Raw genomic sequence first — 25,394 nt, forward strand, 5'->3', positions numbered from 1 at the left:
CTCAATGGCCTGGTTTTTCTTCCTCCGAAAATATGCAGAACCATGTCTACATACTGTCGTTTTTCATGTCACCATCTGGTGGAGCAGTTTAAAGTTACGAAGAATACTTCAACGGAGTTTAAATATATTTTAACTGTTGCACGGTGTAAACTTAAAGAGGACACATTATACCTCATTTCCCCTTTTTATACAGTCCCCCTGTGGTTTAAATGAAACATGTGTGCTGTGGTCCAAATATAACATGAATCAAGCACCAGATGAGGTTTGTGACCCTGTAGAAACCAGCTCTCTCAGAACGCTTCATTTTGATGTGTGTCTCTTTAAATGAAATAAGCCCCCCTGCGTTTTCCCTGTAGACATCACTCCTCTATAGAGAGAATAAAAAATGGCAGACCTCCTCAAAAGTTTTGCTCTAAGCTGAAGGTGGAGTCCATGGGTGGAGATATCAGGGAAGGGGAAGGTATTTTCTTACCATAATCCAAATTGTGAAATGTAAAACAGATGATTTTTCTCAGAACACAACTAAAGGACTGGATGGATTTATTTCAAATTCTGTAATCTTGACAGCTCTGCTGCCAAAGTAAATAGTTCATCAAAATGTATAAATATAAAGATTCTCTATTGACAGATGTCCTCCCATTTATTTTACATGCTATTAGAGGTTAAGCACATGTGAAAGCATGAGTAGAAAATAAAAACACAGTTAAGACAGAAAGATGCAGCATGGCTAGAACTTATCCTGGATGAGAATAAATCTTTCATTTTCTTTGTTATGCAAAATAATAAATAGCTTTGAGATCCAGTAATTTGTATGAGACAAATAATATAGAGTGAGTCATGTTTGCATTTCTCTCTTTTAAAGCTTAGCTATCACACAGTCTCAAGAAGCCCTGAGTCGTTAGCTTAGCATAAACCCTGCTGCAGTTGTTCAACTCTGGACAGAGCCTGACTAGCCGTTTCGCTTGGCATCCTGTCTCCATGCTAATCAAAGCTAACCAGCAGCTGCGGTCTGTAGCTTCATTTTTACATAAAGGCATGAGATTGGTAATGAACTTGCCATCTTAATATTAACACAAATGTAAAACAAGCTTATTTTCTTTTAAGGGGGTCATAAATCTGGGACCGCTCCCCAGTTTGAATATTTCTATGTAAAAACTTTAGGGACTGTTCTGAAAGTCATCTTCATCAAGTATTCAGATTGCTTTACTCACAAATCTAGTGGTCTTTAAAGTCTTCAAAGATGAATGATGTCATGACTAATCTTTAACCGGACATTTAATATCCAGTTAATGATTCAACACAAGTTCATGTTTGCTTTCTTAGCTAATGCATAACGCTTATTGAGCCGAGCAACATTGCAACAATGAGTCAAGCAGTCACAAACAAAAGCCCTCCTTGTTGCTTTTCTAACTTTACTTCCTCGTTTTAGTTCATTAGCACTTTTTATTTCATTTGGATGTTTTTCTTCATCCACAGAGTACGTCTCCAAGAAAAAGAGCGGAGCTTTTGTCTCTGGCACAAACCAGACATCTTTTGTTTGAACTTATTCCTGCTGTACTTTGAATAAACATGTGAGACAAAGTTAGAAAAATAGAGATTTTATTGAATTAGTGTACAACATATATTTTAAATTTTACACAGCAATGTAAAAATCTCCTCAGATTAAATAATCTGACTTGATAAAGTGATTAGAAAAACCCCAGGTGTTTTTGTCTCAAAGGCACACCTCAGGATTGTGAGTAGGTCGAGTGTGTTTCAGTGCCGACCAGTGTTTGTTTATGGACACGTTGACAGAGTTACTTAAAGCGGATGATCTCCTGAGTGGCCAGTCTGATTAGCTGGTTGAAGTCAAACTGGATGTACTTCCTCCAGTAGCGTCTGTCTCTGCCGTAAATTTGAGCAGGAAAACAGGGACTACCTGCAACCCAGAGAAAGAGAGAGACCAGAGGATTCAGCTTCAGTGTGACTCCTTTAATAAAACCCACTGAGTGTCCTGAGGCTGATGAACTCGATGTACTAAATGAAGAGGATAGAACAAAGACAGAATATCCAGAACCTCAAATGTTTTACTGACACAGAAAACAGACTGCTGAGGATTGCGTCTGCGCACAGGTTTAGTGAGAAACAAGACAGTTAATTCAATACTCCTCTGGCACCCTCTAGAGGTCATGTTTCCAGGTAATTGGAATTTAATGGATTCTATTTTTCATAACTTTTTGTTTCTAATCCATTTTACTCCATCACATCTCAGCGTATTTAGTTGCTTTACTTATAAAGATTTTGGCACTTTATAAAAAAAAAAAAAAAACTAAGAAAATGGGAAAGTAGAGCTCAAACAATCAGACAGCAAATCCTTGGCATAAAGTTACGTTATGACAGCTTTGATGGTTCAAGATTTTTAAATGTGAGAAGGGGGGTCTAAACACTCACAGGAGACGTACTTATCTGGATACATTAAACACAACTTTCAACCTTTGACTTTACCCGTATCGTAGTATTCTTCCTCTATGGTCTGACACTGTGGTGAGTCAGTATTGTTACCCAAGGAGCTCTCTTCACATGTGTGTATTGTGAAGGGACAGACGTATGCGCTCGTGTGCTCTTACTTATCCCGTGCAGGATTCTGGCGACAGCTCTCCCCGAGAATTTCTCATCACTCCGGTGGGAAAGAAAATTTCTGATGTCGGATCTGATCTGATTCTCCCAGTCCAACAACTACACGAACACACAGACATGAAAGTGAATAACAGTGTCAGAAACCATTCACTGGTTGACTCAAATGCAACCCGACACTCCTGATAAACCTCTCTGTGTTTTACTTTATATTTGTCCAGCTCCTCGGTGTCCACCGGTGCCAGCGTCTGGCCTCGCTCTCGCCTCTTTTCAAAGTACTCCGAGAGAAGTTTCTTCAGCGCCACGCTGCGGCTCTCTTCAAGATCGTCAACGCAGGACGACACGCTGTGGTATGCAACACTGCAAAACAAAGACAAAGTTACACACAGACACAAGATTACGCAGACACACACATGAACCCATAGACTCACAAAAAGACACACGGACTTATTTATGTAAAATAAAATCTGCCATACATTGTTAGTCCATTTTCATTTTGACCCAATTCAAAGTGAATTGTTCCAGTTTTTGTTTGACAAGCACAGTAATCCTTTCCATTCTGTAGATGTTCGCTGTCATTTCACTCCATGCATTCAAAGTTAGCCACTTCCTAGAGTCCTGAGTCTTTTTTACTAAAGACAAGAAGTACACTCATTAAGTATGTGTCCTTTTTCTGACATTCTTGAGCTACGTATCCAGTTTACATGGTCTTACAGTTTAAGGCTATTTCACAAATGTCTTGAAGGGCTTCTTGTGTCATTTTAAATATTCTTTGATAAGATATTAATCCCAGAAAATATGGTGGTCGCTTACATTTTGGTTTCCAGCAAAAAGGAGGTTATTATTAGAGAAGACATACTAAAGTATACAGTATGTGACTGTGTGTGTGTGTGTGTGTGTGTGTGTGTGTGTGTGTTCAAGGTTCAAGGTTCAAGGTTCAAGGTTCTTTATTTGTCAAATATGCCACATGTTAAACATACAGCACAGATGAAATTGCATTCCCCCCCCCCCCCAGTGCAAACCTGCAGTGCATAAAAGAGCACTAAAGAAAAACTAGCAATACTGTACAACAAATAACTTAACTAAAGACATTTGGACAACAATAACGAACAACAGACAACAAATAACTTAACTAAAGACATTTGGACAACAAATAACGAACAACAGACAATAGACAGACAAGGGCACTTGTGAGTGTTACGCTTTGAGGTAGAATGTGGATAAATTACTATGAGGTAGATAAATTACAGTATTAACAATATAAACAGAGTGCAGATTAAAATACGAAGTTAAAGTGAGGTAGTGTGCAGTAGTGCAAATAGCAAATTACTATGAGGTAGATAAATTACAGTATTAACAATATAGACAGAGTGCAGATTAAAATACGAGGTTAAAGTTAGGTAGTGTGCAATAGTGCAAGTGCAAGTAGCAAAATTACTATGAGGTAGATAGATTTCAGTATTAACAATATAAACAGAGTGCAGATTAAAAATACAACGTTAAAGTGAGGTAGTGTGCAATAGTGCAATAGCATAGTCAATACAGTTCAATAACGGCTGTGCAGAGTTTTTAGGGTGCGTGAATTATTGGAGCATGCGGGGGGTGGAGGAGGGGGGTGATGCCAGGTCCTGTAGGGGCAGACTGTGGCAGGATGAAGGGGGTGTGTGTGTGTGTGTGTGTGTGTGTGTGTGTGTGTGTGTGTGTGTGTACCTCTTAAAGGCCTTGAAGCAGGTAGACAGCTGGTAGAGCTGAGTCCTCTCCTGGCTCTGAACTCGATTATGTAGAAACTGACAGACCCTGTCCATCTCGTCATCCCCGAGGTCGCCATAGGAACGGAAGTAGAAAGAGATGGAGGAGAACTCCACCTGGATACCGCTCCGTCCACCAGCTGAAACAAGTGTGCATCATTTTTTAGTCTTGCAGTGTTCCCTTCCATGAGGTGCAGGGGTTTGAGGGATAATAGAAGCGCTCCTGTTGTCTCACTGTCTGTTTTGCATCTTCACCTGTCCGACCGCTGAATTGTATCCACTTATAAACTCAGCTGCGTGCGGTCTGAAGTGAAAAAACACACTGACCCTCCTGTGCAACAAATCACACACACACACACACAGAAGTTTGTGTGTCAAAGCACAAACTGACCTCTCTCCTGCTTCTCGTACCACACAGTCCTGTCCTTCATATTTCTGCTTGTACCACACGGTTCCTCACTCTGCCTGTTGCTGTGATTATGGACTTTTGGGACCTTCTACTGACTAAGTTTGGCTTTAGACTTTTTGTTAAGTCGCTGGGCAGACTGATCAGCTGCACCTGAGCACATAATGACACACTACACATGATGAGGCCATGTGACAACACCTTGATGATCGAATAAAAGTGTTCTGCTCCTGGGAATCTTTGACGCAGTCATGACTGACGGATTTCCCTTTTTGCAAAAAGAACACTTATTTTATGTACAAGTGGTCTGCATTACTTCTGTATAAGTCTATATTTTACTTAATAAGAAAAAAAAACTATTGACTGTATCTTTAATTGCATTAATGTGTTCACACTGACTACCTGGAATAAAAACAGATTTAACACAAGAGATTGATAGATGATGATGGTGATGGTGATAGATTTCTGTGATAAGAGGTACAGCAGGCTCCTATCATACACATTTTATAATAGTGCGATAATGCGTACCTTTACCAGTGCTCCACTGCAGCTGCCTGAGTCCTCTTTTCACCAGAGGAAGCTGCCACCCCATCGTGTCAGCAACCTCCACCACATCAAACTCCAGCTGATCACAGGACTCCACTTGCTCGCCCGCCATCCGCCTTCTGGCCAACACCACGGCAACCGGAGGGCATCTGAACAAAAACAAAAACATATCGACTCACGATCAAATATGAGCGGCACATTTTATCAGCACAATAACGACTGGATGTGAAAGCAGAGTGGGTTTAAAAATAAGAGAAAACCAAGATACAAACTGTGACGTCTATGTGCCGTGACACAAACTGCATAATCCAAAAGAAAAAGAAAATAATCTTCATGCTCACAAGCTGCAGTCTAGACTCATTCGTAGAGCTTTTTTTTCATGCTCTTGTATTTAAGAGGATCTTAAAAAGGTGACGGGCTTGTCGTACATTCTGGTGATCTTCTGGAGCTGCTTCGGTCCCCCGTAACAGCTGATTTTACACACAGACAGCGTGGGGTGGAGGAGCTCAACGAAGCGCTGGGGATGAAGCTCCAGGTAGCAGAGCAGAGTTTCGACACCTGAAAGACAAAGAGAGAAACATGAAGGATAAACAGACTGGAGCTGACTTCCTTTTCATTTGGGATTTGACACGTTCTATTGATTTGACCAGGTGGTTTTCACCTTACTTGTTCTGCTTTGTCTTATCCCTCTACAGACTTTTGTACCGTGAGTTTAGGAAAGTGCTCTCTTCATAAAGTTGACTTCAGCACTTGGGTTTTACCTTTTTTCCCCCCCCAGTTTCGGTTTCATAAACGATACTTTATAAGACTGGACGGACGCGTTCAGCTGTATTTCGATCAACATGTTGTTATATTTACGTTCATGCATCGGTGGCTGTTTTCACGTACCTTCCTGTGTGATGTCCAGAGCCTCCACCGTTTCGTCAATGGGTATCGCTCTCTCATGCGTGTGACACACTCGCTCGGTTGGCCAATCGCTGCCTTCGTCTTCCTGCTCCTTCAGCCAATCCCCGCCCCCTTTCGCCTCCACATCCTCGCCCTTAACGGAACCGTCAGTCTCTTCCTGTTTTGCTGCCTCCTCTTCTTTCTCCTCGTTCTTTCCTTCAGCTTCGTTCTCTGTTGTTTCCGTACGTGGCATCTCCTAACAGAGGAAACGTTTTACACAAGTCAGGTTTCTCATACAATAACTGTGCAGTGATGCATCCTCGCTAAATAATCTGAACTGATCAACCAAATGTTGATAATAAACATCAGGGTTTTTAAAAAAAAATTATTTCCTGTTATGCTCCAGCGCCCCGGTCTGTATTTGTGGGATTATGTAAAGAAGACAGTAAAAACAAACCTGTGCAGCCGACAGTCCTGACATGCGTGTTTCTACCACTTCCTGCTGAGCGGGAGGGTTGATGCTGCTCTCCTGATCGCACACATCCATCAGCTCCAGCAGCTCAGAATCCTCGATGTCCTGCACACAGACAGTTTCTATGTGTAATAAGTGGTTGTTTCTTTCTTCTTCCTGTCGTGCTGTGATGCTGTGATATTTGCATGCTTATAGTTACCCTCACAAGCGCCTGCTGTCTCTGGTGTATCTGTTTACATTTGCATGGAGGGAAGACTTTCTGGACCAGTTTCTTGACTGTGTAGTAGTCCACTGTGTCTGCATAGATATGACGCCGCAGCTCATGGAGGTCTCCCCCCTACACACACACACACACACACACACACACACACAGCTAATTCAAGTCCACTGTGAACAAACAGGAAGCAGATGACAATATTACAGTGAAAAAGGACTCAAGTAATTTCCTTCTTTTTCCTTCGTTTTTTAAAATCACTTTAAACTGTATTCCTGAATTTCTCTCGTCTTGACTCTTCAGAGGACTTCAAAAACAAATCTCACCTACTGTTTTCATCTTTTCATTCCACCCGCCCCGACTTTTTTTCCCCTGGATTTCTTATAAGCTGCACTTTCATAAAACACATTCAGGGGAAAAGACAAAGCACTGTAAAGCTCCTTTGTGCTAACATCTGAACTTTGTATTAAAATCCAAAATCCTTTGTGTAATTTTAACACTACATCTCTGAAACAGTCGAGTATCTAAGACCTGCGGTTAGCCATGAAACAAAAACATGATCCAGCCTCTTGTCTCTGAATGTAAATGGAGAGTTTCAGTCTCACCTCTGGATCCAGAAAAAGGTGACAGTGTGCCGGTTCTCCATCTCTCCCTGCTCTTCCAATCTCCTGCACATAGCTTTCAAAGCTCTGAAAACAAAAACAAAAAACATTCACCATGAGGAGATTCAGAAAGGGAAGACCTCCTTTTCTTCTTTCATTCGTTTTGATTCTCAGAAATATCTGCAGGTATTCACATTTGTACAGGTATAAAATCATATTTTCATTCATTAATTCGTACATTTTTTCTAAATTTCTTTTTCTATGTTTTATGTTTGCTCCTGTTCATGAAGAACTTATCAATATCAAAGACCTTCTGCTACCAACCTTCGGCATGTTGTAGTGGACGATACCGCGGACGTCAGATTTATCGAGGCCCATTCCGAACGCCACCGTGGCCACCACGATTCTGAGCTGCCCGCACATGAAGTTGTTCTGCACACGACGGCGCTCAGATGCCGACAGGCCGGCGTGGTACGACTCCGCCTGCCATTTCAAGGGTTTCCGAATTTTCTTTCTAGCTAAATGTAGAAAACACAGAAAGTGTTTACAGCGTAGAAAACAACAGTGAGTCATTTTTAACGTTGAAGGAGTGAATACTGGAACAAAAGACACATTTTTTCCCCCCATGATGTTCTCATTTTAAATCCAGCAAGTCTGATGTCCCTACTTTGAATTATAACCCTCCATGTCTTTACATGTATTTTATTTTATTTTTTTAAATCAATCATGAATATAAAATACACCAGGCATACCCAGATCTTTCTTTTTCTGCGCTACAGGGTTATTTTGGGCCTGATTGCTGTTGCTGTTGTTGAATTTGTTTTCTTTCAACAGCACCCCCTGCAGGCAGGTCCGGAGCAGCGCCGCCACGCGGGTGGTCTCTTCTCGTCTGGTGCAGTAGACGATGACTGAGTCCAGGCAACCGAAGCGATCCCCTTTTAACAAGTTGACTAAAGCCTGGAGTAACAAAAGCAGAGAGATTCAAATGACCTTCAGACAGAAACACGACAACAGCTAAGCAGGAAAACACTTTGAATATTCAGAGTTATGAAAGGAGCATGAAGACTCTACACTATATATATATATATATATATATATATATATATATATATATATATATATATATATTTTTTTTTCCCCCGTTCCACACCTGATCTTTTTCTCTGTCCGTGGACACGGACAGATAGAGGTTAGGAGGCACAGCTGCAGATCGGACTGCGATGCCCTCTCGATCTGTGATGTCAAGATGACGTGCGATGTCCAGAGCAGTGGACAGGGTGGCTGTGGCAGTGAGTCCAAGCAAACACTTCACTCCCAGACGCTCCCTCAGCACCTAAACACAAATACAGGAATATGTTTTACATGTTGCTGGTGTTTAACTGGCTGCAGAAGATTTGTTATTTGATTCATTAGAGACACTACAGATTGTGCTGACATGAATAGTTGTCTCTTCTTGTCTAATATTGGTTTTAACTTACAGAGAACTGGTGTATATCCTGCAACACCATTCAAATGTATCAATATTTCCTCTCAAACTATCTGCCAAAGTGTGTTTCCCAATGTTTGTTTAACTCAAATGAAGAAGTCAAAGAAGGAAACAGCAGTCCACCTACCTACATACACAACCACAGGCACCATGAACCCACCTTACAGAGTCGGAGGTAGCAGGGTCTGAAGTTGTGAGACCACTCGGAGACACAATGAGCCTCGTCTATGCAGGCGAAGGCCACAGGAGGGAGCTCCTGAGCCGAGGGCAGACACCCTGAACTGGAGCCGCCTCCACCAACCAGAGCCTCCGGAGAGAGGAGCAACACGCACACCTGGCCTGACTTCACCTGCAGAATTCAGAGGAAGAGTTGCACATCGATGAAAGTGTTCGAGCTTATGTAAGACTTGAGTTTGAGTGTTTTCATAACAAGATAACGTAGATACTATTCCCATCATAATGAGACGGGGATAGTATCTACAGCAGGCGTCTCCAACCTGTCTTTATCTGAGAGCTACTTTGACAAAATGAAAGAGGCCAAGAGCTACTCGCATCACGACGTGTTTATTTACATAGAATGCATAGTTATTTACATTGTACACGTGTTAAATTGCAATAAGCCAATGCTTATCAATTATCTTAAATCCTCGTCAATGTCCAAGAAAACACGACTACTTTACACTTGTATACACTACTTTTTATGAGCCAAATAAATGAATAGTGGGAAGAAGTGCATTAACTGTGGATTTATTGATATCAGTCGGTCGGTAGCAACAGACCCCTGATGTAGTGTGAGATATACAGCAGGTAATGTTGTAGGATTCTTTTTACCATGAAGACTCGGGCTGTGTGTGTGTTACCTTTTCAATCGCAGCTTCTCTCTGTTTCATGGTCATGTTGGAGTGGATACAGGCGGCCGTCAGTTTGCCTGGCAGGCCGGACAGCTACGAACACACAGAGAGAGAAAACATTCACGACTACATTTGTTAACGTCACCAACAGCCTGTTTTTGTTCTGTAGCCTGTAGAGGAATGACTCCCGATAACCAAAGTGTTGGCTGGTTTGTCTGCGTGTTAACTTGTTGTTGTGTGCGAGAGAAAGAGAGGGAAAGGACCTGGTCATCCATGAGAGAGACCAGCGGTGAGATGACCAAAGTGATGCTCTGTGATCGCTGATAGTACATGTAGGCGGGGAGCTGGTAGCACAAGGATTTACCCATCCCCGTCGACAAAACCACGAGGGTGGAGAGACCTAGAGGGAGCAGACAAACAGACAGGAGTAGAGGTTAGACATGAGGTGTGTGTGTGTGTGTCGTATGGTTTCTTTCATGTTTGCTATAAACATACCAGACAGGATTCTCATGATGGCTTCCTCTTGTCCTGCCCTAAACGACCCATACCCGAGATCCTTCAGAGCGGCGTGCACCTCAGCAGGGGTTTCTAGAGATTCAAACATTTGCACAGACAAAACTTAAACTGTGGAGCTAATTTAAAGGACTTTGTTAAGAGTGTACCTGATGAGAGATGAGTTGATTATTAGTTAAGACATCGATAAGTGTTTACCCTGGACTTTTCCGTCCTCTCCGAGCTGAAAGAGTGGGTCCATTGGTGGTGGAGCAGCCGGGCGCTCGTAGTCAGGACGAATCACATTCAGCAAGACCTCGTCCTTTTGACTATCGTCACCCTCTTTTTCTGGGTACTGCTGCTCCTCTTTGACATTTGTAGACGGAGCTGGATTGAAGCACAAACCAGATGGATTTGAACACACATGGCTGAGCAAAATTTTTTGTTAGACTGCAACTAGAGTCGTATTTTCTGGTTTTAAATATTCTTATCTGATCCATGAAAAAGAACCGCTAACTTATTTGCTGTATTGAAAATCTCATTTTGCCCACTTTCTATTTATATTAATGATAAATATGATTAGATTTTATAGGCAGCTAAAGGTAATTCAAACTTTCTTTAAATGCAAATGTTGAAAGTCTTTCTTTTTTTTACCCAGTGGCTGAGGTTGCAGAGTCCCTGTTGCCCTAGCAACCTCCTCCAGAGTAGGCAGCTCGAAGGGCTCCTCTTCAGCCGGCGTGTCCTCAGAAACAGGAGGGGGAGGGGCTGCAAACCAGAGTCAAGAGGTGCTCATTCATTTAGGGTTTTGTAGAATAACTTCTTTTCAGTTTCTGAGGCCTTTAAATATTCAAAAGTAGTCACAGGATTCTAGTTCACAAGACACCACAAAAATAAATCATTAATGTGAGCTGGAGTGTCAGTGTTGAAGAAAAATGTGTTTTAAAAGAAATGAGAAAAAAAGAAACCCAAACAAACAAAGAGAACATTTAAAAAAAAAACTTTTTCTAGCAAGCCCTCAAAGTCAGCCTTTAGTTTGTAAAGTTGTGAATGTGCATCTCTTTGTATTACCTTGTCCCTTGCAGTCAATGGCCCAGTGTCCCGTCCCTCCGCACTTGTAGCAGGTGTCACCTTGACGATTGAACCCGCCTCTGAATCCGCCTCTGAATCCGCCTCTCCTTCCTCTTTCAAAAAATCCACCACCTCCACCAAAACGCTCCCCTTTCAGCTGGAACTTCTGCATGGTCAGCTAAAAGACACACAGCATGTTTAACACAACACTGAGTATTCACACAAAAAGCTAAACAAGAGCGCAGTAATACCCGTGTTCTCCGCAAGATTATTGGCTACATTTTGAGACATTTGTCAGGGAAAAACAAAAATAACTTTTTGCACCTTTATTAAATTTGCTTTACTCCTTCAGATTCAGTTTCAATCATAACACAACTTTAAAAAAATTATGATGATCCCATCAGCACTTCACAAAAACATACCTGTTTACGTAGACCAAGACCTCTCAGAGCGTAGCCTTTGACATGAGATTTCTTCTTCAAGTTTATCTTCACAAAGTTTCCCTCTGGCCCTTTGGTGCTCCTGTACACAAACACAGATTCTTGTCATTGAAAGAGCAGAGCAGCCGGCGTCTCCGACACGATGTGAGATCGTAACTTCTCGTCGGGTCGTACCTGGCTTTGACAGGCCGATTGTGATACATCTTCTTGGCCTCGTATTCCTCCTCCATTTCTCCCAACAAGTTCTCCTGAGGAGCCTTGACATGAACAATCGTGCATTCAATAAGTATGCAGACGATTTTAAAGCATATAGCCGGATCAGATTAATCGAAACTATTTGATTCACCTTTTTTGGTACACTGGCCGTTTTCTCTTTTTTAGTCTCTTCCTCTTCCTCCACATCCTTCTTCTTTTTTGCTCTCCTTTTCTTCCCTCCTTCTGGTCCTGGGCTGGGCTGCACATCAGAGCCTTCCTCTTTCTTTTTGCCGTTCTTGCGCCTCTTCTTCACTCCTCCCTCCTCTGTCGTCTCTCCCTCAATGTCCTCACCCTCTCTCTGCCTTTTCCTTCCTCTCTTCTTTGCAGCGTTAGACTTGTGGCCGCTCGCATGGTCGTCCTCTAAAGGTGGTGTCAGTCCTCCTTCGATCTGTTCACTTCCTGTCCTTCTCAGTTTTTCCTTCCCTCCTCCTCTGACTTTTTCACGGCGGTTCGGCGCCTTCTTCAATGCACCTTCGTTAAGCACGGTGTCACTCGGAATGCTTTTAATCCCTCCGTCTCTTTCGGAGTCCATCGCCTCTTGTCTCTCCCCCGCTGCGTCTATTTCCACTTCGCCAACTATTTCATCTCCTTGCATCTTTCCTTCCATTTCACCCCCCCTTTCGTTCTCTCCTTTTTTCTCCAGGTTTATCTCCTGGTTGCCAGCCCCGGGCCTCTCGTCAGCACCCATCTCTCCAAACACCTGACACCTCTCCAACCAATTTCTATCAACAGAACCAAATCTGCTGGCAGGAGAGGATCTTCCTCTCACCCCTCCTCTGAAACCCCCGGGGATCTGTGGGCTTCCTCTTAAGCCATTGAAAGGACCAAAACCCTTGTGTGGAGTTTGTACAGCTTCAAAACTCTCTTTTTTGTCTTCTAATGCTCCCAGAGCTTCGCTTGAATTTCCAGTAGAGACAACATCTCCTATTGCAGCTCTTAATCTGGGAGGAGAAAATGACGACGACAACACAGCAGAAGACTTGGCTGGAGAGGAAGGTAGGCAAGAGACGATATCATTTTGTGGACTCACAACTTTAGATGTACTACTCTTGCTACCAATAATGCAACTGGCGGCACTTGAAGGCTCTTCACAAGGCTCCTTAAAAGGTTCAAATGGTTCAAATGGTTGATCTTCAGGCTCTCCTCGACGTTGGGTCGGGGTATCTTGGAACTGTCCCCCTCTGCAAACAGAGACACAGTTACAAAGAAAGCTCACAGAGCTACACGACCAATGACACAGAATTCATTCTGCTTAGAAAAAAGGTTTTTCAATGGACTACCAGGCTTGTAAATAATATGATGGATGCAAAATTGTTATCTACGAAGCATGGAGAGGAACAGATGTACTGGGTATGAAGATGTACGGCAGAAAAAAAGTAAAAGACAGTGATATCAACTTCTTCATAGAAATAAAAGCACGTCAGAGTGATGAAAGTGTTAAAAAGTTCAAATGAAAAAAAAAAAGGTTTAAAAATATTGAACCATGTAATTCAGAAATGTAATGAATTTTCATGTGCATTATTTTATTTTGTTACCTTGGTGAGAAAGGACTACATTCAGGGACTGCAGGAGCTGTTTTTGTTTTTGCAGAGACAGCAGCAACAGGACTATTTGTGTGTCCAGGTCTTCCATCTTTCAAGGAGTTAAAGGGCACCCGACCAGGAACAGACGATTTCTTCAGTGAGCTCGGTCTGTCCTGGTACGAGAAAAACAAGATAAGAGTGCTCAACCCCAGAAAAACAACTTTTTGATATACTGAGCATTCTGTCTCTTTAAAATACATCTCGCATCTGAACGCTTTGATAATCACGTGTCACCTTGCTCAGTGTTGCCAGGTTGCTTTTAAGCTTGATGCCATAATATTGTGCCGAGGCCTTCAGGTTGTCTTTGTCCTGGGTCGTCAGTTTGGGAGAAGATGCAGGAAGTGAACTTCGGTTCAAATGGGAGCCCCAGCAGTCGGTTTCCTGCACAGATCAACGATAAACAGAAAGCTGTCTGCAACGAGGAGCAAATTGTATTTATTTTCTTCTCATTTGTACCAAATATTACACACACCAAACACCTTTTGTTTTACCTTCTGGGCTGTGTTGAGCTCCGCTGTAGATGTGGACTGTTCAGCACGTCGACCAGACACATCACTGCTGCTGTTTTCTTTGGCCTGTTTCAAACTACGATACTCTTTGTACAGTTCTGCAATTAAGAGTCAAAATGTGACAGGTTTTTTTTTTACTTCTAATTAATGCAATAAGTGGTCTTCATATTTTTGAACAAAAAAAAACAATACAGTATGTATGTATCTGTATCAGATTACATAATTTACATAAGCAAAACTACATTTCTGTTGGGCAGTGGGCCCATCAGAGGATAAACCTTCATAGAGGCAAATAATGTGGTGAACAAACACATCTGGAATGACCTACACAAACACAACAATGGACCTATCTGTACCTATTTGGAATAAATGTTAGGGGATTTTACTCACTCCTTGTGTCGTCTGGAGCGTGATCAATATCATCCTGAAAATGAAAGAGAAGTATATTTTACCATCATGTGACAGGTATGGAAGCAGACATGCATCTATCAAACTCTGTTTACACACCCGACAAGTCTGCTGCAGTGTGTTACATGTCATGTGCACACACTTCATCAAAACGACATGATCAAGGTATAAAAGGTTTCTATTGTTTTACTAAATCCAAGGCTGGGCTAACTTTGACGTTTAAAGCACCTTGTTCGGTTTCCGCTGATGTTGTGAGACGAACCCCTGCTCCCAGTTTTTCAGCAGAAGCTTCACCTCGTTGTATCGATCCATCCGACACTCCGTATGACACAAGACTTTACTGGCTTTATTTTTCTGTTGATAACAGCGACACTTTAACTAGCTAGCGTTACAAACGCAACTAAAACAGCGTTTCATAGTCTATGTCGCTAAGTCTTCTTAACCAAGTAAAGTGACACGAGTTTGTTGTTCAGTGAAAGCTGTAACAACTTGGGAGGAACAACTACAACATAGTTATCTTTACAGAGAGGTTCAGCTAATGGGCTTCCTGCTGCCGTGTGTTTACAATTTTCCCGCGCTGGACAGAAAAAAAAAAGATGACAAGGGTTGCCAGAGCCCTTGCCTCTATCCCCCATTTTCACAAAACGTAGGTTTATACTTACCGGTACATGTACAGTATATTTTATCCATGAGGCAGAGAATTTTGTCATTGTGAGAACACAAACGTTATAAAACACCTCTCTGGGTAAATCTTTGTTTTATTGATTATTAATGGTTTTTGCCCATAGATGTGGTATTTGCCTACCAGGCAACACTTCTCACTGTCTATGGGCCTTACACGCTTGCCTCATTCTTAAAGGGGCAGTAACACTTGTTTGCACTTTTTTAAATTTACAGTAAAATATTCTTTAAAAGTATGAGCTTTATAGTTGTATTTATATTGATCAGGAATGCTTTACTTGAGCATTTTTGTTTTACACTAATCCATTTTATAATCTGTTAAACAGGTTGCTTAACTTAATATCTTGGAGTTTTGTGTTATACAAAGCTGGTTGTACTGTTGGTTTTATGTGACATTGATACCCATATTTACTATTACAAGCCATTAAGACTCTAAAACATGTTCTTTTTGGCTATTTGTAACTATAAACACCTTTATACCATTTATTTCTTCATTTTGCATTTTTCATTGCAGCAACCGAAAAAACAAAAACAAAACAGGGATCAATAAAAAGCAAAACACAGAAGAACAGGGAACAAAGAAGAATATTTTTATTGTCAGGAGGCAGTGAGTAAAAAACTATTAACCATGTAAGGGAAATCATACCACAAAGCTTATGTCTCTTATCGTGGGATTGAATATATTATACATGTTTCATAACGATGCAGATCTTCATTCAAGCTGGGAAACTTCATGGAAGTATGCACCCAGCATCTTGACTCCCTGAATGTAGTTGATTCTGAAATTGGAAAAATAAATATAAGGATGAGCTTACGTCAACAGTAAAAAGTTCAGCCAATAGCTATACTAATTATTCAGATAACTTATAAAGAATAATGAGCAGACAACAAACTTCCAGCCTTAAAAGATTGTATCATTTGTGATGTGTAATCGCTTTTCTTTTTCCTAATATCACATTGAAATTGCTTATTCTCATTTCTTTACCTGTTGAGTTTTTCATTCTGGGAGTGAGCGCCATCATCAGAGGATCCCACAGGGAGCAGCATGACGTTACGTCCTGTGGCCTCCTGGAAGGTCAGGGTGACCGGGATGCTTCCACCTTCACGAGTCAGGTCAGGCTCCACACCAAAGACTGTGAGGAAAAAGAAGAAGGGGAAGTATGTCTTTTGAATGAATCGATCTTTTTATGACACACATTATATAAGTCTTACACTACTCAGCCTTTGTACCTGTCTTCATGGCCTTTCGGCCAGCCATGTAGTGTGGGTGGTTGAAGTCAGAGACCCAAGCCTTGGCTCCATGGCCCATAGTCACTTTCATTTTGTTGGGGGTTTCAAGTTCAGAAAACTTCTTCTCCAGGTGGCTGATAACCTTGATAATGAAAAAGACAACTGTGAGCTATTTTGACACCTGTTTTTGGTCACAAAGAAAAGTGTTGGACATAATAAATATAGAAATGTTGCAGGGGGGCTACCTGCTTCTCCACAACTGCGGGGTCCATGTCGGGGACGAGGCGGATGGAGAACTTGCCGATGACCTTGCGAGGAATGACGGTCTTGGCCCCAGCTTCAGAGAAAGCTCCCTCAATACCATGAAGAGAAAGAGATGGGTATCTCCAACGATGCATCAGTATTTTCTCCTACAGGAAAGAAAAAGAAAACAATGTTCAATTAGAATAATAAATTACAGTGCGACCATTTAGAGCAAAGCAGCACATTTCTATCTCTGCGGCCTTACCTTGGTGTCATGCAGCAGCTGTCCAACTCCAACATCTTTACAGTATTCATCCAAGTCAAAGTCAATTTTCTCATATAGCTTTCGTTCGTCCTCTGTGAGGGGGGCCACGTCGTCATTCATACCAGGAACCAAGATTTTCCCCTTTTCGACCAGAGAGCCTGTTTCAGAAAAGACAAAACTAGGTTAAAAATCTTCTCATCCTGTATCTACCACACAGTTGTAGCAATTTAAGAACCAGAAAGCCTGTGTTCAAATGTGTTTGATGAGATCACAGTTAAATAGTCCGCTTCACTTGCCCATGAGCGTAATCAGGTCAGTCATGGCTTCATGAACGGAGCCGCCAAACACCCCTGAGTGAAGGTCTCGGTCACCGCACTCCACCTTCGAATTAAAAAAAGAAAAGTTGTAATATGTGGCATTAAAACATAAAAAGATCAGGAGAGCACTCTGATTGGATTACGCTATGAATTCAAACAGCTCTACAATCAGACTCCACCTCAACAAAGAAGTAGCAGATTCCTCTCAGGCCGTAGGTGATGCACGGTTTGGTCTTGCCCAGCCAGTAATTGTCAGAGATGCAGACATAGTCCACGTCTTTGAGGAATGTGTCTTTACGGGCAAACACCAGCTCATCCAGACCCTCCGATCCAGACTCCTCCATCCCTTCAAAGCAGAACTTGATGTTGATGGGAAGCTCCTGCAGAATGAAGACAAATATGAAGAGGAAAGAAACTGACAAATTGACAATTTCCATTTACCCTGAACTTATGAACACATCATTGGACATAAACACCTGTCCTTACTTTTATATGCTAAAAAAAAAACCTCTCGGAAACTTTCAAACCAAGAGCATGAAAAACTAAATATTAGTTATGCGTCCATAAGGATCATCACGTTGTCCATCATGGACAACAAACAGTAGTTAAAAACCAGAAGCAGGTAACATGACTTTCTTTAATCATTGAGAGACGGCTTGATAGAACATGTGACACATTGACCCGTTTCATCCGGAGACCTTTGATCCATCAACCTGCTGACGACTATAAAGTCATCAATGTCAAAGAGTCCTGTACCTTTAAATGGATATCATCCGTCGCTGAGAAGGACACTGGACCACTCCATAATCCACGGCAAAGTCATCAAAAATATGTCTTTGTGTTATTTTAATCGTTGTGTTTAAATGATGAACTGGGCACATTTTGTTTTATTGTTTAAAAAAAAAACACCATTTGAAGATTCTTTTCCCCACAGTGTCACAACCTTGTTAAAGGTCGATCAGTTTGTGATGAGAGCTATTGAAGTGTTTTGGAAACAGGTTTTCATTGTCTCCAAAGTTACTTTCTCTTTCAATGAACAAAGAAAGAGATGGGTGTGACTTAAATAATTACACCACATCATAACACGTTCAACATGTGCCTCAAAAATAGAATCAGAGGAAGTATGCTTTGTGAAAGTGTGGCTGGGCACCAAAGGGATCATTATGGAGTCGAATTGAAAGGGAGTTGAAAAGGTCCAATGGACGAGCAGATGGGATATTTGAAACTTAAATCTCTACCCACAGTGCTTAGTGAATGGTAAAGGAACATACTATAAGGCTGAGTTCAAGCTGCAAGGGTCGGATCATTTACTCAGATATGATTTCTTTTGCCTGTCTGTTGACATTGTGTTTGAAAGGGCTGTATCAGACTCCACACATGAACATCTGATTTGTGCTGTCCACACAGTCAAAACAAAAAAATCTGACCCGAGACACAGGAGCAACACAAATCGGACTCTGTCTGCAGTGTGAGACCAAACTGTAGAGCGAACCTCACCTGCTGGATCTTCTGGTAAGCCTCAATGCAGTTGAACCAGGCCAACACTGGACCCTTGTCATCAGTGGAGCCTCTTCCATAGAGCTTACCTGCAGTGACAAAACTGTGGTTTAGTTTGAAGGTCTGGAACTTAATGGGATTATAGCAGCCTAAAAGTGTTTCCTTTATTTATTAGAAGAAGAAAAGAAAGATTTCAGATTCTTGTTTTCCCGCGGTTGAGAGCTTGTTATACCGCTGACCTTTGTTTTTGGTTGATCTGAAAATATTCAAGTATAAACAGGATTGTGTGAGAATGTGATGAAGTCCCTCGTGAAACAATGCTGTGAAATAATGTAGCGTAAAGCTGATCCAATCTTGGAATGCTCCTTTAACTTTGTCTCCAAATCAACAAAGAATGACGTTTTATGTGATGATTTTCATTTTTAAAGCTCTGTATATTTTAGGTCTTCATCAGTGATGTTTTAATTTTGCTATCGAAAATATGGATCTAAATATTTGAAAGTGGCGACATCAGCCAGATCAGAGCTGAGCAGGAAGGAATGAAACGAGAGGAAGAGGATATGGTACTTTCAGTCAGCTGACAGTCACCAAAAGTTACATAAGAACACCAGAGATTCTGTATTAGTGGCAAAAAAACCCCTGACCTCATTTTTGTACAATCACAAGGTCATCAAAATCAAAGTCCTGTGGCTTAATAATGCAGCATTACAGATAAGAAAACTTATCGTGAAAGCTTCATCTGTCAAGTACAACTGCATTTAAAGTAGCTGACGAGGTTTATTAGTGCTGATAAATGACGCCTCATATCAGACATTAGAAACACATTAGAAATGAAATACAGCTTAACATGAAAAATGTCTGCGTAACATCTGTGATCTGAAGTTAAACTCCTCCCTCAAGACCAGGTGTTTTTAAGAAGCCGATTGTTTACCGTTTCACTAAAATACAACAGACTGTGTTCAGCTCGGCCTGCAGATAAGACATGACTGAGAACACCTCCCAGCCCTGAACCATGAGGTAAGTGAGATGGACTTTGTAGCAAACGTTGATGTGATCACAAGAACAAGGCTGATAAAAGCTCAAAGAGTATCTCAACAACACCTTACATTGAAGTCTTGATTAGGAAAACTCCTTCTGTGCTCAGGAAAAGGAGTTCACAGTTGATGTTTGTCATACTGATGTGTGCATGATGTTCAGACCTTTCTAAGAAATCATCACAACACTAGCTTACTGGGATCTTTTCGTTGAATTCTGTCGCCTGATTCTGGCTCAGTTTCGCTACATGTTCCTTCAACTGTCCTGCCTCGCCTGCAGCTCTGTTGTTTCAGTGACATGTGATACAAAAGGTTGCCAAAAAGAATGGCGTAATAGATCATTACATCTTGGACTGGAAACAGAAGCCTGAAAGTTAATGAAAACATTTCTCATATTTCAAGCCAGAACAACATTCCAGCCTTCCTCAGAATCTTCCGGTAGCTTTGTTTTGTTTTCAAGTGGCAAACTTTCAGGATCAAATTGAAACCTGGGGAAAGAGAAAGTAAGACAAGTTGTGCTCTCACCGTCCTTCTCAACCAGGGTGAAAGGCTCTGTATCCCAGCCGTCATCGATGCTGGCTGGCTGGACATCGAGGTGGCCGTAGATGCACACCGTCTTCTTGCCCGGGTCGGACCCCAAACGACCCAGGACGATAGGAGGGAGGGGGATCTCCTCTCCAGAGGGGAGCTGAATGAAGGGACAAATATAATTACATTTTTAAGTAAAGGTTGAAATATATAATGAGGGCCTTATCTGTAGAATTACAGTCTAAAGAGCCAAATTAAGACTAACAATGGTTTTAGAGAGAGCAGTTAAAATGGTGAATTATTTATGGTGAAATAGACCGCAGAGTGACAAACTGCTGACAAATAAATCCAGTTACTAAAAATCTTGCACACGCTGACCGTCTGTTTGCCGATATCCACCATCTCCACCGTCCCCCCCAGCCTCTCGATGTCTTTGGCTGCCATCTCCATCATTTTCTTGATCTCCCCACGCTTCTCCGGCCAGGCAGACACACTCTGCACCTCCACCCAGTCTGCGAGGCGCTAGGAATGAAGAACAAGTTCATGAAAATGTGAATACACCCCGTAGAGAACACTGAAGTTTGATTTCAAGTCTAAAGCCCAACATTTTTTCTATGCTGTACGGTGGAGTTAAAGTGAATGCGACTCAGCATATGGAGCTCCATAAAGGATTATTACAGCTTCAGTTTACACGTCATCAAATTCAATTCAAATTAGTCTGATTTTTAACTCCATAGAAGATCTCATGAAAACAAAAACTGATTTTATTTTGATTGCTGTGATATAAGCCATTGAGCACACAAACAGTACACTACGAGTGAATGAGGTCTAGGACTTAATCTAATCAGATGGAGACAAAAACATTTGGCTGTATTCTAATCACAACAAGTTGGACCACAAATTAAGAGGTCACTCAACTAGAGTGAACTTACTGTACATTTAAGTGCAACATAATAACTCGGCTTACCTTTACGTACAGATCCTGGTGTTCGTCCACATACTTGAACAGTGTTGGGAGATGAGCCATCTTTGCCAGCGACAGAAGCTGAGGGTTTCAACAAGCGGAGTGGAGTGAGATCCTATCTTACAGCCTTATTGAAGCACAAAGCCCCGCCCTCCATAAACCTGCTGACTGCAGCAGTATTTACAAGCTTCTCTCACATGCACACACACTAAAGTGTTCATAGTACCATTAGAGCATGTTTTATATCAGGAAGCTTCTGGTCATTTTGGAAGATTTAAAGTCACAGCTGACTCGTATGTTTCTTTATAGATCCTGTGTTTTCTTCCATGAAGGAAAAAAAAAAAGCACACAGTAGAAAGTACAATCAATCAAAAGTTCCACTAAAGCAGAAAGAACATTTAGTTCCTTAAAGCTGATCGTCACGTTTATGTTTGTAAAAAAAGAAAATAAAGCCAAAACCTTTTCGTGATGAACTGGAGGAAAAATACATGAAACTATTGAGCACTGGTGCAAAGTGTAATTGTTTACGGCCAAACAGTTTGACGAAAAGATCCTGACGACGTAAATTCAGAAAAGTTTGTCATTCAAATTTAAAAGAAAGAAACATTTAATTTAATCCTTTATTAACGATGACATTACCTGCTTTGAAGAATCCTCACCTGTGTACGTTTAGATATATTTTATTAAATGGAACAAGCCCCTGCATTTGAGCAGTATTTAACATTTCTTCAAACCCATACTTCTGTCCTGCTGCATGTATGTCAAGTCATGAATTAGACAGGAATTTTCATTTTGTTTCCCTTGTAATCAAATATGAATAAACAAAACAAAAAATGCTAATGTTGACTTCAAGTTACATTTGAACTTTTATCAGGCAATCTACCATGACTAAAAAAAAAACTTTACTTCTATTGTTAGCATGCATGCGTTGTCTTTTAAATTGAAACTACATTTTCCTCGCATTAAATAAATGATTAACATAGATCTTTCACATGCCTAAGCTAGCTCAAGAACAAGAGCTGACAGGTTACACGTCAAGCTAGGAGCTTATAGCATGCTGCAAAACTACCACAAAAGTAGGATTAGCAGGATAACCCCCTTACACTGAGTTAAGGGTAGCATTTTCTTGAATCATATTTGGTTTCGCGTGAATATGCAATGCAATAAGTCTAACTGCTCACTTTTAAAGACCTCACTTCGTGTTTATCTCCGTCCAGCTGATGTCCACATGTGACTCTCCTCACCTGATAGACTCTTCCTTGGGTTTCTTCGGACGTCGACACGTATCTGACACGGAAGGCTTACGCTGTTTAGTTTTGGGTTTTTTTCTGAAAGAAGAGACACTTGACCGACAAGGAAGCACGAAATGCTAGTGGCAAGTTTTGAGTGTGTTTTGTTGCAAAGGATTGTGGGTAAGCGGCAGATGCTTGGTCATGTTGATTCAGACGGTTCAGAGACAGTCTGCAGAGGAGAGCGACCCTTCGTGGAAAATCCACGCATGTTACGTTTTATTAACATTGCCTGCAAAAGTTTGAACGTTTGTTTTTCTACTTCAATCAACTGTCTTTATATAGCATACCCTACAGTTAACAATTTGAGTCAAAAACACAAGAACATGACCAAAGAAAAATCTTGAATAAGTGAAACAAGAATTGCTAGATAAATCTATAAATAGACAATGCATAATGGTAAGCTGTAGCATAGAGGGGTACCCTTTTGCAAATATTTCTGATATATTTATTGTGACAGATTTTCAAACCATGTCTGTGACAACCATAGACTGCCACCACACTGTGGGGATCTGTGTTGTCCTTTATTTTAGCAGGGAGGACCCACTGAGATTGAGGTCTTGAAGGATAAAAGTTGCTATTAAATCCTTTTCCTAAATGTTGTTAATAGAAATCTGACTCCTCTAAATAATTACCTCAAATCTCTGCGCATTCTTTTGATGGGATGAGAGGAATGACTGAAGACGTCTCTTTCAGGTTAACAGAGTTTATTAACCCGATGAATCAAGAATACAAGTTACAGAGTCTCTGGGTTCAACACTACGTGTCCCTGACAACAGACAGATACCTGGCCAGTTCTCGAAGTCTGAGCCCCGACTTTCTTTCCCTGAACCTTTTTATACACTAGACCACAGACTGTAAAAATAATGGACGGGACAAGGTCCCCTGTGGAGTGAAGCTTTTATTTTTAGAGCTCCCCCTACTGACTGGCTGCAGTACAGGTCATCAACCCCGCCTCCTCAATGATAACAAACAGGATGCGTGTCAAACTGTTCAGTTAAAATACTCGTCACATAATTTTTTTCCAGACCTAAACTCTGCTGTGATCATTAGTTATAATCACCCTACATGGTGTTCAAGTGCTCATTTTTCTGTGAAGTTTGTTTTAAATAAGTTATTTGAGGTTAAAAAACGGGATTTTACATCATACATGACGATGATTGACAGCCGCGGATCTTGCGTAACTCTCCTTGTGAATATCAGTTGCGTCGTTAATGAAAGCCGAGGAGCCATTTAACTTTTCAGTTCAGGTTTTTTCGTCTTTTTTAAGGTCAAAATGATTTGTTCTGCAGTAAACTGTTCTAACCGACATGCAGATTCTAAGGGATCTTTGCTGTTTTTTCGGTAAGTAAAAAAAGTTTGATTTACGTGTCAAGTGTTATCTAGCAAGCTAACACATAAGCGGTCTAAGCTAGGTTACTTATCCGGCATGATTTATGTTTTTTTTTTTTTATTAACATGAGCAAATAATAAAATAATAACTGAGTTGCCATGTTTCTTGATATTGTTATATCGTTATTGTGATTGGAATTGTATATAAAACCAGAGATCGTAATAAAAGATCAGCTCATCGATGCGGTTTATTGACTGTACATTTTTACAGTCTATGACAGAGACTAACAGAAAGGTGAACGCGAACATTAACAACCTGCTGCGGTGTAATGAAATATGAACGAACGAGTCACGATTGTTGACACGGATCAACGAGCATCATGCTGTTTAAACCTGCCAAATATTATGCATTGGCTTCCACATACACTACCAATTCAACAGTCACAAGTTCATCATATTTTAAATTTAATGACGCTCGTTGAGAATTTGAGTTATAAATTGACTAAACCTGACCAAACTACAAACACTGCTAATGCAGGAGACCGGCGTTACACATAACAGGCTCAGGAGGAGACATAGGCTCAATGAAAGGAGGCATAAAGATCACGTTTTTCCCAAAATACATTAACATGTTTCTTTAAATGTCATGAATTTATTTATTTTTTTGCTTCAATTACCGTTAACGAAGATCAGTTATCTTTTTATAGATAAAACTGAACATCACTGCCTCTGCATTCAAAATAATTTCAACATTGACATGTTTCTATTTCGCTTTTCACTAACATTATATTTTGAAATAGGCATTTTCTGTCGTCCCCTCCTTCTAAAGCCAAGTCATCATAACACCGTTTCATTGCCCAAACATAACTTTTTTGGCTGTAGAATATTTCGGTACCTATTCCAAACTGATGCAAATGTTTCAGTAGCAATTGAGGGAGAAACAGATTTTGGACAGACGAGCGAGATTAATGTGTCATTAGTCATTACGCACAGAGGAGAAAGATGAAACAGAAACTTAAACTTTCACCTGTTCTGTTGTATCTTAATTTACCAGAATGAAGTGTGATCTACGCTGGCTATACTGTGGTCTTTAACAGAATGATGTTGTCCAAACAGCTTCAACGTGCGATGACTGCACATTGATGTCTGCGCCTCCGCTCGACATCCTCACCGGCAGCTCTAATTACAATAGAATCAAACGGTCACAAGACTCGTCTGTGTGATATTTTTTTCCAATGGCTTTAGACTTGATGAGGCTTACATTTTTACAATTTATAAAGCTGCAGTATCATATTATGGCAAACTTACCAATTTAATCACAAGGAAAGCATATTAAATAATTTTAATCACTCATCATTGTACCACGTATACAATGTGAACATAAGTGGTCCAAGGATAGATAAATTACTCCTTTTCTGACCTCCATGAAGGGGTAC

At 41.0% G+C, this 25,394-nt stretch overlaps 2 protein-coding genes across 6 annotated transcripts; both read right to left on the reverse strand.

Annotated features, from left to right (window-relative positions):
- Positions 1–1,582: 1,582 nt before the first annotated feature.
- recql4 (RecQ helicase-like 4) lies at positions 1,583–15,186 on the reverse strand. Of its 4 annotated transcripts, none has more exons than XM_079368250.1 (28): positions 14,807–15,186; positions 14,561–14,594; positions 14,153–14,268; positions 13,896–14,042; positions 13,614–13,774; positions 12,170–13,259; positions 11,998–12,080; positions 11,806–11,905; positions 11,384–11,561; positions 10,970–11,080; positions 10,535–10,702; positions 10,319–10,411; positions 10,087–10,223; positions 9,833–9,916; positions 9,133–9,321; positions 8,637–8,819; positions 8,239–8,443; positions 7,811–8,004; positions 7,490–7,573; positions 6,876–7,007; positions 6,656–6,775; positions 6,202–6,454; positions 5,742–5,871; positions 5,296–5,462; positions 4,324–4,501; positions 2,820–2,973; positions 2,607–2,715; positions 1,583–1,918 (listed from the first exon to the last, which is right to left on the reverse strand). In XM_079368250.1, the coding sequence occupies exons 1-28, from the start codon at positions 14,888–14,890 to the stop codon at positions 1,797–1,799; spliced, it is 4,806 nt and encodes a 1,601-aa protein (XP_079224376.1). In that variant the 5' UTR covers positions 14,891–15,186; the 3' UTR covers positions 1,583–1,796. The 4 variants fall into 4 exon arrangements, with proteins under 4 accessions (XP_079224376.1, XP_079224375.1, XP_079224374.1 ...); XM_079368249.1 differs by having other exon boundaries at positions 6,202–6,451; positions 6,870–7,007; XM_079368248.1 differs by having other exon boundaries at positions 6,870–7,007.
- A 640-nt stretch (positions 15,187–15,826) lies between these two features.
- cndp2 (carnosine dipeptidase 2) lies at positions 15,827–22,795 on the reverse strand. 2 transcript variants are annotated; one of them, XM_079368345.1, is made up of 12 exons: positions 22,534–22,795; positions 21,341–21,418; positions 20,752–20,895; positions 20,371–20,533; positions 18,812–18,900; positions 17,494–17,694; positions 17,294–17,378; positions 16,998–17,155; positions 16,735–16,899; positions 16,490–16,631; positions 16,245–16,392; positions 15,827–16,038 (listed from the first exon to the last, which is right to left on the reverse strand). In XM_079368345.1, the coding sequence occupies exons 2-12, from the start codon at positions 21,398–21,400 to the stop codon at positions 15,972–15,974; spliced, it is 1,422 nt and encodes a 473-aa protein (XP_079224471.1). In that variant the 5' UTR covers positions 21,401–21,418; positions 22,534–22,795; the 3' UTR covers positions 15,827–15,971. The 2 variants fall into 2 exon arrangements, with proteins under 2 accessions (XP_079224471.1, XP_079224470.1); XM_079368344.1 differs by having other exon boundaries at positions 22,582–22,794.
- Positions 22,796–25,394: the final 2,599 nt, after the last annotated feature.

This window comes from Symphodus melops (genome assembly GCF_947650265.1).
Source record: "Symphodus melops genome assembly, chromosome: 18".
Classification (NCBI taxonomy): domain Eukaryota; kingdom Metazoa; phylum Chordata; class Actinopteri; order Labriformes; family Labridae; genus Symphodus; species Symphodus melops.